Below are 18,885 nucleotides of genomic sequence, written 5' to 3' on the forward strand. Positions count from 1 at the left end.
TTTATAATTTTGCTGAGAGTAAGTCCTATTAATGGGATTTACTTCTGAGTAGTTATAAAGTCAAGGATTACTGTGCAAGCAGTTATTAAACTAGTCATTAACATTGTGCTGATGGTACATCTCAGTTCATCCTTTAAGGCATACCTAGCGTTATTCCTGGTACATTATTCTTGATCTGAGTAAATCTCTCCAACGTTCCTTGTATGGAGTCATTTAAGCTTGATGTCATCATAATTTGTGGTTTTAAAACTTTCCTTGCTTGTCATCCAAATAAAACACCTCATGATTGCTTTCTATTCCTTATTTTTCTTCCCTTTTTAATGTGGTAAATTATCCCGTGGCGTATTGTGCTGTGGCAAATTGGCCATGGTAAGTTGTCCCGTGGCGACTTGGCTGTGGCAAGTTGTCCTGCAGTGAGCTGGCTGTGACAAGTCGGCAGTGGAGAATTGTCCACAGGAAGTTGTCCCATTCCACTCCAGAGTGCCACGAATCTTGTCTTTTTAGTGTCTTCTGGAGGCTGGGCCATACAACTGATTATATGCATTAGATAGGTGTCAGCTCTTAGCAACCACACAGATAGATTTTTCTCCATGACGATTAGGGACAGATTGGCCCTTCAGGTTTTCCAGCAGTGCATCCATCAGCACTGTAAATGAATCTATCCATCTTTTCTGCTGGTTATCCTCCTCTTCTCTTTCCTTCCACCTTTCCCAGCATTAGATCCTTTTCCAGAGAACTAGGTCTTCCAGGTAAGATAATTTGAGCCCGGTCATTTGTCCCTCAAGTGAGAAATCTGGGTTGATTTCTTCGATGATCCCTTTGATTGTTGTCTCATGATTACTATTGTTCTGGTACACAGGTTATTTTTATCTAGGGATGAATGGCAACCTTTCATTAATTTGCACAGGGAATAGTACATGTATCTTTGGCAAGTATACTTTTTATCTTCCAAAATATCGGACAGTAATCTCTCTACCTCTATGCTAATCATATAACCATGTAATATTTTATTCTGACTTTTTTATGTCTAGGCTTTTTAAGTGTAAACTTTTGGGGATGTTATTGTTAGTGCCGTTTTACTGAACTTTATCTTTTATAGTTTTGGAAAAACTGATTTGGAAAAAGTACATGACTCTTGAAATATAGAAATGTAAATATATAGAAGGTTTTCAGGAATAAGTGGATCTCTCGCTGCCTGGTTATTTCTATACTTTTATTTATGCTCCAGTCCTAAGAGTCTTGGAATAATATTCAAGGGAAGATGTGACCTTCTTAGCTCTTAGAAGAGGTGTTCACAATTCTTATGGGGTACCAATGTTGGTGGGAGGAAGGTGGAATAGATTGTAGAGTAGATATTTGGTGCAGTATGAACGTAAAGGTCTTTTCAATCTGTAAACATGTAAACATGCCTGACATGGATGGAGGTAGAGGGGTATCAGCTGGGAGGTAGTGTCAATACAATCAGTCCTTAACTTACCACCATAATTGAGCCCAGAATTAAGCTGACCCACCTGACATGGGATCGTATGATTGCAGGGCGGGGGGGGAAGCATGACTGTTTACGACAGCCAAGGTGCCCTAATGGATATAAAGCGCCTCTTCTGTGGGCATCATAACTTTGAATGCCTGGTCATTAAGTGATGACTGCCTGTAATGTTTCCATTTTTTAGAATATCCCAAAGGTGCTTTTTCCAAAAGGCAAGGAGGCTTTCTTGTTAAAATCAAGAAAGTCCAGTTGTTTTTTGGAAAAAGCACCTTCGGGATAACCATCACCTGGATGATTGAGAATCTCAATAGACATTTCTGAGAATGCAAAATTTGATCTGCCTCAGTTTGGCTTGGTTTAAAGAGTTAGGTGGATTTTTCCTTTTCTTCCCGCCTCCTGGTAGGGGCCTGATATAATTCTACATTTCCTTTTTGCATCGTCACCTAGGGTGAGGTATAAGTTGCTATATTTTATGCAATAATTCTCTTTGGGGAAAAAAGATACTAAAAACAAATTTCGCTGTTACTTACTTCATCAGCCTAAATGAGTTTGTGTGGGGCATGTCTTGCTTCAAATCTTTTTTAAAATCAGTATTTTGTTTGCTGTAAGGAAAAAAAAGTGTTTAATCAATGTCATTCGATTAAAAATGTGATCGGGATTTGATTGGCGAGAAGCACCCCTTAATTTTATATTCTGTCTTCTCTCTTGCACATATCCAGCTGCAGCTTCAGTTATTTTTGGAAACGTAGTAAGAATGTATTGTTCTAATTACATCTGTTTTTCCTGTGGGATACACAGGAAAAATGTTTCAAATAGATAAGCAGGACATCACACAACATTAAAAGCAGTTTGGAAGTGTACTATGTTACTTATTGAAACATAACTGTGTTTACTTTAATTATGGAGATAGTTCATAATGGTATTTATATAAAAACACACAATCCACCCATACAGGAGACGCAACAAAATAAAGAGGTGGGCAAATATCTTGGCCTATGAACGCCATTTAAAACCTCCACTAGCTTCTGAGAGTCTAAAAAACAGACTATGAATTCTAGTCCTTCCTTAAGCATGAAAACTGGATGGGTGTCTTTGGGGCAATCACCAGGAGACTGTGAGTTCTAGTCCTGCCTTAGGCATGAAAGCTGAATGTGTGACTTTGGGTCAGTCACTCTCTCCAGGTATGCTCACTACCTTGAGTTATTTGTAAAAACAATAAAGGGAAAAGTGTAGCCTTTTCGACTAACAAAACGTCTGAGCTAACAATTCCCAGAGAATTCCCAATTCTAAAGCAGCACGGCACATGCTAATAGTGACATCTGGAAGCGTTCCACCTCCATTTCACTCATAATTGGAAAATGTACTTATGTTATTTGTTAATTTCCATCATGCCTTTCCATAGAAGAGAATTGTGCCTTTCCTCCAAGAGGTCAGGCAATCAATGACTTTCAGTACCTACAACAACTGTAATATGGGCTCATTTGGTTCGAGAGATGGTGATGGTTGCCCAATGAATTTCCAAGGCTCAGATTGGATTTGAACCAGGGACTCCCACTCCTAGTCCAATACTGCATCTACTGCACCAAACATACTGTCAACACTACACAGACACTAGAGTTATGTAGATAGGAATGAAGAGAGAGAGAGAGAGAGAGAGAGAGAGAGAGAGAGAGAGAGAGAGAGAGAGAGAGAGAGAGAGAGAGAGAGAGAGAGAGAGAGAGAGAGAGAGAGGAGAGAGAACAAAGGCCTGGAGACTAAAACATAATGAAGAATGGCTACGGAACTTGGGATTGGCTAGTCTAAAGAAAAGAAGAAATAGGTGAGACATGATAGCAGTGTTCCAATATCTGAGGGGCTGCCACAAGGCAAAGGGGGCCAGGTTGTTCACCAAAGCACCAGAGGGAAGGACAGGAACCAATGGTTGGAAAATGATCAAAGAGAGAAGCAACCTGGAATTAAGCAGAAGCTTCCTGACAGTGAGGACAATCAACCAGTGGAACAGCTTACCCCCAGAAATCGTGGGTGCTCCATCACTGGAGATTTTTAAGAAGAGACTAGACATTCACTTGTCTGGGGGCTGGACTAGAAGACCTCCAAAGTCCCTTCCAGTTCTATTCTATTCTATTCTATTCTATTCTATTCTATTCTATTCTATTCTATTCTATTCTATTCTATTCTGAGTTGGTTCCCATAGGAACACCATGACCAGAGTTATGCCATTACAATATTATTATTTATTGTATAAAATAATTTTCTCTGTCCAATAGCTTTCTTTACATTCTTTTCTCAGGCACAAACATGGTGCCAGGATGCATTCCCCAAATGTTGCCACTGAATTTTAATTTTCAATATAATGGAAGGAGGGAATAATAAAATGCATGGGGAATCATTGAGGATATTTTTTTGTTTTAATTAAACTACCACTACATTTATTTTCATTTTTGTTTTCCCTATCTGACATCTATAGCCCAGATAATAGAAGGAACCTCTGTCTCTCCCCTCACCAAATTTCCTCTGCTGTGTACTTTACTCTACTTATGGAGCTTTTCTTTCTCTCTACAGTGTAATAGAGATGAGTCTGTTGTATTCATGCTCTTTTGATGTGCCTTGAATATTGCCCACTTGTATTTGAACATTTGTTATCGTGGAAGGATGTAACTGACTGTGAACATTAGTTTGTTCTATTAGTCATTTATTTCTTTTGACTTGCTGTTTGAAGACACTTGTTTCCTGTTTTATTCTATTTAGTTGGTTGTTATACTTTAAAGCTGCATCATACTACCTTGGACATATTCTTGTATTAAACATAACAGTGTACATTATTTTATAAACTTAATAGGCTCTTCATATTGTAATGAAGAAAAGCACTGCTTAGGTCTCTCCTGGTTCTTTTTAAATATGCACATCTAGTATGAGGATTATGCTGTTTGTGTCTTGGGTATTGATACAGTAATTGAGTGACAGTATCTAGAAGCCAATAGGAGAAAAAAAATCAGCAAATCAATGACACCAACTGATAAGAATTTCAAGGGAAAAATTCAGAATAAAACCCATGGTTTGAACTACGATTCTGTTCCCTAGAATTGTAGATTTGGAGGTGGACACAAGGATCTTCCAATCCAACCTGCTTCAATGTTCAGGAAACCCAACAAAACTCTCCTTGGGAGGTGGCTGTGCACTAACTTCTTAAAAGCCTCTAGAGGTGGAAAAACCTTTTTATAGGAGGACTGTTCCACTGTTGTGCAGGTCTTATCCAGGAAGCTTCTCCCGATATTTAAATAAAATTTTGTTTGCTGCAGTTTATACCTTTATTTCTGGTCCTAGTTTCAGTGGCCATGGAAAATAGTTCAAGGCCACAAATATGGCTACCATATCTCCTAAGTCTTTTCTTCACGCTGCTCATCCCAAGGTCCTTCTGTCTTCCTAGGGCTTGTCCTCAAGAATTTATATCATCCATATTACTGTCCTCTGAAACCTCTCCAACCTGTCCATATCCTTTTGGAAATGCGCCCAGAATCATACACGCTACTCTAAAGAATGGGCTCAGCAGGACGAGATTGAAAGAAACAATTATATGCCTGTTTCTGATATGCTGATTCTTTCTTTAATCATCTGTCGTGGTATAACATAACTCATTATGTCTTCTGTGCTGGAACATTTCTGCTGTAACCAACACAGCCTTGGTCATTGCCTATAATATTTTCACAAAATTATATCTTTACTCAGCTTATATTTTGTTTTTTTCTGCCCCATTTTGGCTATCTCACACAACCAACAATCTTCATGCAAAAGTATGTTTGCCATTTTAAAACCACACCATGAATTGGTAAAATATATTTTGGTCCAGCGATATTAGGTTAATTATCTTTTTTTTAAAAAAAATTGCTGTAACACTAGCCTCCCCAAGTTGTTCTAATCAACAAACTACTCATTTGTGCTGTGCGCTGGAAAAATGACTCAGTTTCTAGGCGGCAGATTTTGTGTCGAGACAGGAAGATCTCAACTTAACGTTCTGCCCACCCACAACATTCTGTGGAAAAACAAATATTCTCAGCAGCACCAGGCATGAGAAAACCTTGTTGCATTTTGCAGAACTCTAGAAACTTGTCATGCCGATTTCCTGCTTCCAAATTCCATACCTTCAAAGGGTACTTTCATATGTCATGGTTCCAACAGATGAAACTCTTCAAAAGAACTTTGAGGCATTATTTACCTTAAAGGATCTTTTATTCAAGCAGCATAATATTGGCACTTACATAATTGAAGCCAAAAACTGAATTCTATTCCCCTGGGGACATCGTATCAAAGCACAATTCCTTCCTCCAATTAACAGTCATAAATCACATTCCCCAATTAGCTTGAAGCACGGGCTTCCTTTCCAGCTCACCAATTCTTTATCAGTTCTGAGTCTAATAACCTTGGTTCTCACAGGCTACGTTTTAGTGTTGTTATGTCTAGCTGGACTCTCATTCACATCTCCCCCTCCCAACAGCATCTAATTCTAAAAGTGAAAGGGAAAAATGGCTACATTTCCATCTGTTGTCAATGCAAAAACATCCATTGTTAGCAGCATTGACATTATATGAGTCGAGATCCTTCTTAGCAAATACCAGCCAGGTTTGGAATCCCATGAAAGTGTTAAACATCATTTTAAAAATACTAGGGTTGGATATTTTGCCCAGATCCGGAAGAGCAGATGGACATAGCATCACGGAATTCATAAATTGTATACTGTGTGTACTTTGCTCATTACCTTACATATGGTTGGATTGACATTTTTGCAAGAGTCTTTCTAGGGTTACTCTGCTGATCCAATCTTTAAATCTTGAATGCATTTGCCAAACAGTTGGTTATTCTACAGTACCTTTGTTAAAAGTGCAAGTTTAAATTATTCTCCTTCCTTTGGAACTCCTCCATTATTTCCTTATGAAATAAATATTTGGAAACATAATATAGGTAGGCCTCAACCTACGACCACAATTGGGACTGAAATTTCTGTGGCTAAGCAAGACAGCTTACGACCTTTCTTGCCACATTTGTTAAAAGTGAATCACTGCAATTGTTAATTTAGCAACATGATTCTTAAGTGAATCTGGCTTCCCCCATTAGCTTTGCTTGTCGGAATATCACAAAAGGGGATCACCTGACACACACACACACACACACACACACACACACCGGGGACATTGCATTTGTCATAAATACATGCCAGTTGCCAAGTGTCTGAATTTCAATCACGTGACCATGGGGATGCTGCAATGGTCATAAGGGTGAAAAACAGTCATAAGTCACTTTTTTCAGCGCTGCTATAATTTCAAATGGTCACTAAAGAAATTGTTGTAAGTTGATGATTACCTGTAAGCAGGTAGTGTCCAGATTTTTCATGAACGCAGAGTAAACACCTGAATGAAGGGTCAGCATTACATTCTAAAGATCTAATGCAGCAGTAATGAAGATAATCAGCTAATGGGATATGGTAAGAACAGTAGATGCAGCCCCATTACATCCGGGGTGTACTAGAAAGTTGATTTAAAGTGATCTAAAGCCACATTTGGAGATGAAATAATTTAGCTGTTTTAGTATTAACATAGGTTATGCAGCAGAGAAACAATCAGCTTAGCCTTCATCATAAAATATTGCTGGCCACCAGACTGATATAGGGTGAGTAAAACATGGGATATCCGTTGATTTTTTTTCAATTTTCCACCTCCCATAAAATTAACGAATAACTTTTCATTTAGAGCTCTGGAAATATACAAAATTTATAATTTCCTCCTTCCTGGCAAGACAATAGTTAGCACGCTACAAAAGTCTTGAATAATTTATTTCAGATATGTTATTTCAAATGACTCTTTGATCTTAACTGGCTGAAGGGGATTATTGTTCTGGAGTTTATCTTCTTTACAAAAATCACAATTGCTTTCCATATCTTATGTTTGCCTTGTTAGTCAAGACCATACTGGCTGGGGGTTATGGAAGGTGAAGTCAAACTCATCAAATTGGAGAGGGCTGAACAAAAGGTTGAGCCACATCCTCTGTCTTGTTTTTCTTGCCAAGTATATATCTGTGCAAGAAACCTCTATTTTGCTGAATAAATAATTGGAGAAGAGCCTCTGATTAATATGAAATAGGGGATTTCTAACTTTAGAAGGTGCTGCAAGGGAAGGGGATGAGGAAAACATCTGCTTGCTTATTTTTTAAGCTTATATCCCACATTCTCTCAAAAGCTTAAGGTTCCATGGAAAGCCACAGAGAGTGGCTTTCTGGGAGAAACTGGGTGATGGTAGTTACCGTATATTGTATGTTATAAGAAAAAGGAAGAAAGCATTATAGATAGTCCACAATTTATGATCATAGACCATGGGGATGCTGCAACTGTCCTAAGTGTGAAAAATGGTCATAAGCCATTTTTTCCCAGTTCCATTTTAAGTTCAAACAGTTTTAAATGAATGGTTGTAAGTTAAGGACTCCCTATAGAAAGAAACTCAAATGTATTCTGCTTTGATTCTCTGGAGCACATCAGGGAGATAAGGAAAAATGCAAACAGGCTTTCACAATATTAATATAGACTAATTCTTATAAAATAGAGTTCCAGAATTCTTGTGAAGTATGTTAGCTTGGTCTACTCAAAGGGCTGACACATGCATAGCACTTCATTTTTTTCTCTTTTCCCACAACAACCATTTTCCACGGTCTGTTGGGCTGACAAAAGGTGACTAATCAAAAACCATTCCCTGAGTTTCCATGGCCGACAAGTGAACTAAACTTGGAGCATGAGTTTGGTGGAAGAGTTGTATAGAGAGTATCAAGAATAGCCTTGAAGGACCAAAGGAAGACCCATTATAGAAGCAACAGTCAGATGAGAGGGGCTTGAGTCCTTGCCAGAAAAATACCTTGAGATAATATATCTCAGATAGGCCTCTCTCTAGTTCCCAGAAGGTGAGGGAAGAGGAAGCACATTCGGACTTTCAAGACTCTAGTGCCATGGCTGTTACAGTAATGTTATTCTGTTTTTCTAAGAATCTTGTGAAATACAGTCTGGATTCCCAGGACGGAGGGGCTGCATTCGAGAGGGAAAAGAGGCAGGGATGCATGGAAAGTTTGGTTGGAAGGAAGAGAGTTAAAACAGGTCCTCCCTAGTGATTTCCAGAGTATATCTATCGTGGTCACATAGCTGCTTTCTGGCAAGATTTCTGTCTATAGGTGAGGAACAATAAAGGAATATACTCAGAAATAACCCCATTTGTCTTTCTTGGTCCAATCATGAAATGCTAAACATTCCTTCAACAAATTTTAGCATTTCTATGTGATTATTTCACAGAGAAGTAGGGAAATTTCCAGTGACTCAGTTTTGTGTAAATAATGGACGTAAGCCTTGTGGGAAGGAAAAGGACTGCATGGCGTGGGTTAACATTTTTAGTTTTAGAGATAAAAACAGACTCTCTGGTTGGATATTGCTTGCTTTCCTCAGAATGTTTTTCCACATTATTTCACATTATTAAAGTGTACTTCTGTGGTACCCTGAGGACTTATGTCGTCATAAACATCACATCTAATTCATGCATTGAATCTGTCATATGCCTCTTTTTACAAAGTATATTAATTAGCATTTCTCAAGTATGGCCATTAGAATTAATGCTAAAGGGAGGTAGCAGGAATAACTGTTGCTTAAGGGTTGTCCTTGAAAAATCCACTAGTTTGGGGGCTATTTCCTTTTTCCGTTTTCTCTGCAGATAAAACAAACTAAGCATGTTTATGAATTACTCTAATATATTTTGCTTTTTTAGCCTCATGGATATTGATTTAAAAGTAAATCCTACTTTGTTCACTGGGTAAATTGTTCAGGTTTATGCAGGAGTTGCAGAAAAAAGTTTATAAATAATCATCAAATCAGAATGCTTTGACCAATTTTTTTTCTTGATTTCTGAAATTGATGTAAATGAAAGGAAAATCTTAGAGCGCTTGAATGTACATTTGTCTACTAAAGTGATACACTTGGGAGTGGTAATTTTTAATCTATATCTTACGATTTTCAGATGCTGAGGAGAACAGACATTCTGTAAGTATATTTTTCATTTGACTGGTGCATATTTGGAGATGTGTTTAATATTTCAGTTGTCAAAACAGAAGCCAAGTTGTCTGAATTTGATTCATAAATATCTTTTAGAGTCTGTTGCACTTCATTAAGTGTATTCTGAATCTGTTGGCTGTATATCATAAATAAACAAAAAGAGATGTTATAAATTTAATGCTTGATATGGATTCAAGGAGTACATTGCTCTGGATTAGGAGCATACAAGTTAACTAATACCCAGCTTGTATGTATATTGTATACCCTGTTAATCGTGGCTATCCTGAGGACATCTCTGCTGCTCTTGATTGTGTAATGCCAAATTACTGCTATATCTTTATCTGTGGCAGAGACAAGCATGTCTCAGAAAAAAATATTTCCAAACTCTAAAAAACGTTTGATAAACCTGTTAGAAGAAGCATGCAATAAATAATAATAAAAAATAAGGCTAACCAAATGTACATACCAAAAAAAGATATTGAGACTTTAGAAAGAATGTTGAACAGTTGCAGGAACTCGATATGTCTAGTCTAACGAAGAAAAGGACTAAGGGTGACATGATAGCAGTCTTCCAATATATGTGGGGCTGTCACAGAGAAGAGGGAGTCCACCTATTTTCCAAAGCACCTGAAGGCAGAACAAGAAGCGATGGATGGAAACTTATCAAGGAGAGATCCAACTGAGAAGCAAGGAGAAATTTCCTGAGAGTGAAAACAATGAATTAGTGGAACGGATTGCTCCATCACTGGAGGTTCTTAAGAAAAGATTGGACAGCTATTTGTCCAGAATGGCATAGGATCTCCTGCCTGAGCAGGGGGGTTGGACTAGAAAACTTCCAAAGTCCCTTCCAACTTTATTATTCTGTATTCTATTCCTACGCTGCATGTTCACAGAGCAGTTGGTGGTTGGATTTCCTAGTGTAGATGGCACTGAATGGGAAAGGAAAGGGCATCAGGGAATTTACAGTCACTGCCCTGAAGCTGCTTAGGATTACATTGTATTGCAGTAGAAACATTGCCTGGCCTCAAAGCAGATATGGTATAATGATAAGCTGTGGGGTCAGTGCTATTAATGCTAATACATTTTCTAATCCAAGGACAGGGGGGAAAGCACCAAGATGTGGCCATGAGAAAGAATCCTGAGGGATCAGGAACTAGCTTCCACTGGAAAATAAGATGATTTTTTATTGAAAAGTTTTACAATACATTTTTAAATACAAAAAACTCCCTCCTCCCCCTCCCCCTCCCCTCTCCCCAACCCTCCCCTCCCCTCCCCCCTCCCCAACTGTCCAGAGCTGAATACAAGGTATAATAATACAAACATAAACTAAAATATGCTAATAACAAAAATAACATATTAAGTTCTATCGGACTTTAACTCTCCATAGTCATAATATTAATAAAGTAACAAATGACTAATCATACATCATAAAAATCCACTACTTATTCAAATGCTAAATGAAACTTTTTAGTCCCATATTTATTCTGAATATATTCAATCCATCTTCTCCATTCCACAATATATCTCTGTTGCGATTGATCTTTCAAATATGCCGAAATCTTTGCCATTTCCGCCAAATTAGAAACTTTCAAAGTCCACTCTTCTATAGTCGGCAATTCCTCCTTCTTCCAGTATTGCGCATAAATAGTTCAGAGATTACAGGATGCTGAAGGAGGGAAGAGATGTTTGCAAATTCTTCTGCTGCCCTGAAAAATTGCTCTGGAGGGTTGAAGGACCCTCTAGAATAGTTCAGAAAGGGACACAAAGAGCTCCAGGATGAAGATAAATTAAAATCATCTTATTTTAATTTATCTTCGTCCTGGACCTCTTTGTGTCCCTTTCTGAACTATTCTAGAGGGTCCTTCAACCCTCCAGAGCAATTTTTCAGGGCAGCAGAAGAATTTGCAAACATCTCTTCCCTCCTTCAGCATCCTGTAATCTCTGAACTCAGGCCAACGTATATTTAGGTCAAACATTGTGAATACTTCCTAAGCACAAATTCAGTCATGCACTCGACTGCTCTAGAGTCTCCTTTCCTGAAAACTTTCAAAGATACTCTAAACTCGAGCCTGCCCTTTTTATCTAAAGCTTTCTGCCTCAGGATCCTTTCTTCAAAATTCAAGATTCAGTTGGTCATCTGAACAACTTTGTTCATCACACAATAACCTTTTTGAGAATGGTCATATAACTCCTCTGGCCTGTTAAACTCTGTTGAGGTATTTCCAACAAATGAACAGGTAGTTGTGTGAGATGAATGCTGGGCAGATCCCACAATTACCGTAACTGGAGGGGTGCAGTTGTAAGCAATTTCACTATATCCCTGTATTAGATGGGAAGATGTTGTTTCCATGCAGTGAATGCATATTAGGAATCTTCCTGTTTGGGGCTTGTTTATGATGCCTTTTCAGTTTGCTTCACCTTCCAACTTGATGTCAACCTGTTACAACAGTCTGCTTGCATGTGTAGAAAAAAGAGGCAGAGGGCAGAATTTCAAACTGTGAGTTTGAAAGAGCTTTGCCACCGTAGTGTGTAGAAACACTGAGAAAAAATGCATTTCTTTTTCTTTCTTTTTGTAATGTATTGGGTTTTATATATGTTGTAAGTGTTTGTTGGAGTTTCACTGTTTGCTAATTCAATTGCTAATACTAGTTGCACTGCTTGCTAATTGCTTGCATTCAATTGCTAAGTGCTAGTTCATGTGTATGTTGTAACGGTTGCTAGCCGGCCCAGACAGGTTGTCTCCAGCCGGCTAAGTAGGTCTTTGGGCTTAGCTTCAAACCTATTGGTTGCCGCCTATCGGCCAACTGTATAAATACCTGCGCAGCAGCTCTCTTGCAACTTCAGTTCTGTTCTAACCTTCAATAAAGCATGTTGCTGTTTTGAACTTTCCGTCTCGCTCAATGCCTGCAAGAACTCCCTACACAACACATTTTTTAAGATCAGGAAGAGATGTGTGAGTTTAGACTCGTACCTGAGAAGACAGAATAAGGCTTATAATTATTGACTAGCCAGCAAGTTCTGATTGGTTGACAGTTCTCTGTCAGCCAATCAATTCTCTAGAGATATTTAGTACCATCCTGAGAGGGCAAGCCTCATTGGCTAGTGCTTCCTTGACTTGACTTACAAATATGAAACAGGCCTTTCCTCATCAGAAGCAAGGAAGTGGTTTAAACATTGTACATTTTGTGTACACCTGATGAAGTGGATTATAATTAATAAGAATTTATAACATGGCTGGTTTAATTCCTTAAGATGTTAGCAGCAACAAACTAACATCACTATCCATCTGGTATTTATGAATTCTGAAATGGATGCATACAATTCCTTCACTGCATCCTTACCAATTCCCAGCAGAGTTTTTATTCATTTGAGAAAAATGCAAAATAAAATTAAGTGTAGTTAAAAATGGCTACACACAAATGTTGCAATTTATAGGAGTTAAACTAACCTGTTTAGAAGATGCTCTGAAATGTACTGAAATCAGCATAGCTGGTCCATAGCTATCCATATAGTTTGTACTCCCTGTTAAATTTCCATTATTTCTGTTATTTGAAATCAAACTAAACTAGGAGAGTTTCAAAGTATAATGAAATTTGAAGCAAATGTGAACTATGTAGGTATCTGATGTTATATTAAGAGATGTCATCCTACCTTTCAGTGGACATAAAATAGAAGCTCACAGAACTACTTTTTGTCATTGTCCATTTCAGAATCCTGGATCACTGAGTTTCTCCCTGAGGCATGCTACTCATAATGTAAACTATCCCAAGCTAAAATAGAAAGTTTCATGGGCAAATTTTGAGTTACTCAGAAAGGAACTGGGTGTGGGTTTCCTTCCTGGAATCAGAACTGGCAATCTTTCTGTACTGTTTAATATTACCACCACTTTCTGAAAACATATTAAAAGGAAATATCTTAACAATAAGGGAACTACTTCGTAAAATACTAATTTGGTATTGTTTGGTTTGCCTTAGAAGTACAGCTTGATTTCATAGACCATGCTCCTTCAGTCTTTTTACCTTCTTGTGTAGATAACTTTTTTATTTGTTTTATTGAGATCTTAGTACGTACAATATATAATATGTTTTAAGCAGCAAAATGAGAAAGATGTAAACTTATCTTACATTGTCCATTTCAAAGAAAATGTTAAAAATGGTAATGTGAGATACTTAGGAAATACCCAAATACCCAAAATTGAAATTCTAGAATAGCAATTGGAGATATGTCTTACAAATCCGTATTTATATACTCCTAATGATGCAACTTATACAGTAGTGCTGTTGGAACATACAAGCTTCTTTCTCTATTACAAAGTAACAATCCCTAAACTGGCAAATGATGCTATTTCCGGGTAAATATCTGTTCCTTTATCTATGAACGTGTGCTGTCAATGAGAATCTGAAAATGGATCATGGCATGTGTAGAAAAAGTATTAGAATGAAAATGAAAAGCTCCCTGCATGGAAGTATTGGGGCATATCCACACAGCACAGCAACAGGATTTGAAAGTAATTGTGTAGATCAGACATGTCAAACACAAGGCCCGGGGGCTGGATCCGGCCCGCAAAGTGGTTTCATGTGGCCTGCGAAGCCATCCTGGAAACAGTGAGGGAACGGCCCCCACTGCCTTGGCCCTGGCCCAGAGACCCTCCTTCTGCCAGAGACCCTCAGATCTGTCCCACTCCTGCCCAGGCCCCCATAGGCACCCTTGATGCAAACGGTGTAGAGCTGGCCACACCCACCCAGTAGGCCATACGCACTCTAGCCACACCCACCCAGTAGGCCACGCCCACCCTGGCCATACCCACCCATCCCCCTGAGGGCAACCGCAATGCTGATGCGGCCCTCAATGAAATTGAGTTTGACACCCCAGGTGTAGATGGATGTGATCTGTAGGCATTATTACTGTATTTGGACTTCGTGACACCACTGACTCAACAAATTTAGTGATCATGAGATAAAAGGGGAGATCCTCTTTTGGACTGATGAGTAGTTGAAGAAAGAGAAAATTAAAGTAAAATAAAATAAAATGTCCAGAGATTATAAGAACCGGTATTCCAGCATTGGATTGGTGCTTTGAACTTGTTTATAATTAGTCAAATTCAGAGATGTTGGAGAACTAATTTACTAACGATATAAGATGGCTCAGGATGGTTAAAAGACATTTAGTACCTCAGAAAGGTGTCTTCAGATTGGAGTATTGTTTTGTATTAAAATGGTTAATGCAATTGAATTTTTAAAAATGTTGTATCCTGCGCTTCGGAACTAAGCAGTCTAATTTCATCTATGCTCTGACAGCCTTTGAGTTAGCAATGAGTAACTAGGAAAGAGATCTGGATGGGATGCTCAGTGAAAACACTGACTGTTCAGCTGTTTGGTGAAAAAGGCAATTTCTGTACTAGAGGCCGTTAGGAAAATGAAATAAAAACCGTCAGTATTGTAATGCTTTTTTATTTATGTGTTTGATTTCTATAGCCACCTGTCTCAGTAAATGACTCTTTATGCAATCTAGAGCACAGTCCCACTTAAAATAGGATGTACTGATCTCCCAATTACACCTCAAAAAATTATTGTAGAGATGTAAAAATGTAGAAAGTGGTAACTAGAATCAAAAATCTGGAGTAACATGTAGGACTATCTTTTTTTTTATTGTTTCTACCCATTCTGTTGTTTGACAGGAGAGGCATACTTGGGGTACTGTTGATTATCGATCAAGACTCAGAAAGCTGATCTTTTCTGTTGTAGGGTCTGCCCTTTGGAACAATATTCTCTCCACAATTAGACTGGCCCAGACCATCCAATGTTTCAGAAAGTTTTTTTAAAAAATAATATTTTCGCAGACATGGGGGACGGGAGGCTAGTTGGTGCCCTTGAAATCTTGTCATTTTGTTGTTGATTGGGTTTTGCCCTCAATTGTCATTATTGTCTTTACATAGTGTTGTTTACTGATGCTTATTTGATACTGTGTTTTTATGTGGTGTTATGTGGTGCTGCAGCAAGATGGGTGGCCCTATAAATCAAAGATATTTAATAAAAATGCACTTCTTTACCTTACACTTGAACTTATACTATCAGTAAAGCTGGGAGGTTTTATAATAGAAAACAAATATCTAAGAGGATGGGAGATGGTAGTGATTTCTAAAATCTTGCATGATATGGAGAAAATTTAGAGCCAAGTTTTTCTTTCTGTCAAACCCTCAATCAATGTATGAAGCCAACTTGTAGAAGCTGAGGGCATATGATACAAAAAGGCTGAACTTCTTCATATACCAAGAACCTACCTTGTAATATATGCACTATTAAGACAGAGTATGACATGCTAGAGCATGGAATTCTGGGAGTTGAAGTCCACAAGTCTTAAAGTTGCCAAGTTTGGAGACCCCTGGTGCTAAAGGATAAGGCCATCAGTGGTCACCGATCATGCTGAATATGCATTACTTCACAGAATGGAGGTTTCCATTCAAAGAAATACTGCATTTATTGTGCGTGCTATGTTTCATTAGTTCTTATAATGTTATAATCTCATTGCTTGCAGAGAATAGAACCTTCTCCTGACGGGACTTAGGAAAAGATGGCAGAGGAAATCCATGAAAAAAAGATGGAGGAGGTCTTACCAGTTCCAGTTATTCTGCAGCATTTTAGGTGCTTTCAGAAGTCGCACTTTGCTTGAGCGGTTGGTAACCCCTGTGGGGTAAACCGAGCATCCACAGTATACAGTACTTTTGCTGTCTGCCATTGCCATCCCATAACATAGTGAGGCACACTTTCCAAATGTTCCATATTTTCTTCAATGCCATACTAAATGGAAGCACGTATTTACAAGAAGTGTTTGCCATCTCAGTTGGTTGTTCTGAATCTTTCAAGCCAGAATATAAACCTGCCAGATACATTTTCTAGTGGTGACTTCCCTGTCCCAGAAAACCACGCAAGCATTCTGGCAATGAATTTGCAGGCACAAACACTGCTGGTATCAATATTTCAAAGCAGTGGCTTCCAGACTGAAATGTGGTCTACACAAAAATGTTTTTCACATGGGAAAGCAAAATGTCGTGCAACGTTTCATGTCACTTTTTCACCATCAATGAAATGTTTCTCTGCTGCTTAGCCAGATAAGTGGTAAGAAATGTTTATTCATGTGCCTGTCTCCTGTCACAAATATCCGTTTGCAATGGACCATAAAAGTGCCCTTAAAGGAGTTGCCATTAGAAATGTGCAATTAGCTATTGTTTGCTCTAATGAATAGTTCTCCTATTACATCTGACTCCTCAGAACATGTCCCATAAGAACCGAATGCCATTCTGACAGTAGCTTTTAAATAAATACATCTGTGCAAAGAGTTTGGTTTTTTTTTCCCCAAGAGACTAATCAACTGCTGTGCAGCCTTGAATTTTAATTGCCATTTGTCAAATAATCTCAAATAACTTCTTTGAACTCTAAAATCCTCATGGCTGGTGAGCTGCTTGGTTATGCCTAGATAGAAAAACCTAGGCCTGATGATAATGATGATAGTATTGTTAAATGTACACATCACACTAAGGCATGGTTTACTTAATGATGGTTTCCTAAGTGACAATGATTTGATTCCCACAATATGCTAAGCCATCACCCCCAGCCTATGATGACATATTCAGTAAGTCAAGATTAAGTGATACATACTGTATATAATACTGACACAGTGCACAGATATTATATTAGACTAAACAAATATGGGAACAAAACAGTATAAGAAGCCTATTTCCTGTCTGTTTCCCTAATGCACATTCAACATAATCAGTGTTCATAGGATCTTGATGCAGTGACTATGTGCATGTGTTGTTATTTCAAAAGTTACATGAAAATAAATGGAGGAATAGCTAGTTGGCATGACCCATACTATCTCCCATTAAGTCTATTCCAAGATAGCCTTTGCATAAATCAGAGGCTCCAACATTGTCTTACTTTATTGAAACAATCCTTGGACCTTATTTGTATATAAGCTGCTGTTTTTGCCGTTGCTTCTTCTGAGGATCAAATCTCTGGAGAGCAGACTCTTGATGGCAATTTACTGCTGGAATAAATTATCCACATGCAAATCTAAGTGAAATGTTGTTATTCAAGTTTACCTCAGTTTAAACTGATGGGAAGAATGGAATCAGATGTTAATTTATAATATGTATTCCATGTAACTTTCATTTAAGTGCATTGTGTTGAGTTAAAGACAAGAACAATTTCAGCTTAATCTGCTGTGCCTGTACAAACTCAGGGTTAGCCATATTGAAAGAAGGCAGTGAACAAATCCTCAAAAATAATTCTGCAAGAAAGTAGACTTTGCTTAAAAATCAAGATAAATGCCTCAGCAGTAAAAGCAGTTCATAATTAAATCAATTACGGAGACAGACAGTAGCTTCTCCTTTATTGGAAGTTTTCAAGCAGATGCTAGCCCAACACTTAAGGATCTGTAGCTCTGGATCTCCTGAACTCAGCGGAAGATTGGACCTTATGATATACAAGATCTTTCCAACTCTGTGTTTATGACATCTCAGATCAATTAATATTTTATTATTGTTTAGGAACAAGCACATACACACACTCCAACATAACAAAAAATGCATGAATAAATCCTAATGTACCATAAAGTCAAGTGTTTTTTTTCCTGTTAAATGGTCTGTAAACAAATATTGTGATTATTCTCACGATCTCTGTAGATTCGTAACATCATTTCTAATATGAAGACACAGTGTCCATGTTTCAAGAAACTTTATTTTGACTCTATAGAAAATGTGAGTCTATTTAGGTCATCCTTAGCAAAATACTGTATTCTAGCTTTTAAAGAACAACATGAAATCATGCTGCAGAATCTTTGCAACATCCCTCTTGATGTGCATACAAAATCCACACCGTGCTTTCCTATTCAGATGTTATCTATATAATTTGATGTGGTATTTCATTAAAGAAATAATTTGAGTGTCATTTGTGAAGAATCATTTTCTTTCCTACTCATAATATGGGTGTGAGCTTGGAAATACTAAAATGGAGATGGGACTGGGCTTTGTAGACACCCTGCAGATCTTATTATCTGCTTATTATTATGTGGTTATTATTATCTAATTAGGAGACTGGAGACTAAAATATATGAAGAAGGGTTGCAGGAACTGGATATATCTAGTCTAATGAAGAGAAGGACTAGGGGTAACATGATAGCAGCCTTCCAATATCTCAGGGGCTGCCACAAAGAAGAGGAGGGGTCAACCTCTTTTCCAAAGCACCTGAAGGCAGGACAAGAAGCATCTGATGGAAACCTATGAAGGAGAGATCCAACTTAGAACTAAGGAGAAATTTCCTGACAGTGA

General features: G+C 38.1%; 1 protein-coding gene across 2 annotated transcripts in view; it reads left to right on the forward strand.

Annotated features, from left to right (window-relative positions):
* PECAM1 (platelet and endothelial cell adhesion molecule 1) overlaps window positions 1-18,505 on the forward strand; it is a 59,506-nt gene extending 41,001 nt beyond the window's left edge. For both annotated transcript variants that reach the window (XM_083357085.1, XM_083357086.1), the window contains 2 exons: window positions 9,523-9,545; window positions 16,092-18,505. In XM_083357085.1, the coding sequence (XP_083213211.1) occupies window positions 9,523-9,545; window positions 16,092-16,121 (53 nt within the window). In that variant the 3' untranslated portion in view covers window positions 16,122-18,505. The remainder of the gene's footprint in view (window positions 1-9,522; window positions 9,546-16,091) is intronic.
* The last annotated feature ends 380 nt before the right edge of the window (window positions 18,506-18,885 follow it).

This window comes from Vipera ursinii (genome assembly GCF_947247035.1).
Source record: "Vipera ursinii genome assembly, chromosome: 2".
Taxonomy (NCBI): domain Eukaryota; kingdom Metazoa; phylum Chordata; class Lepidosauria; order Squamata; family Viperidae; genus Vipera; species Vipera ursinii.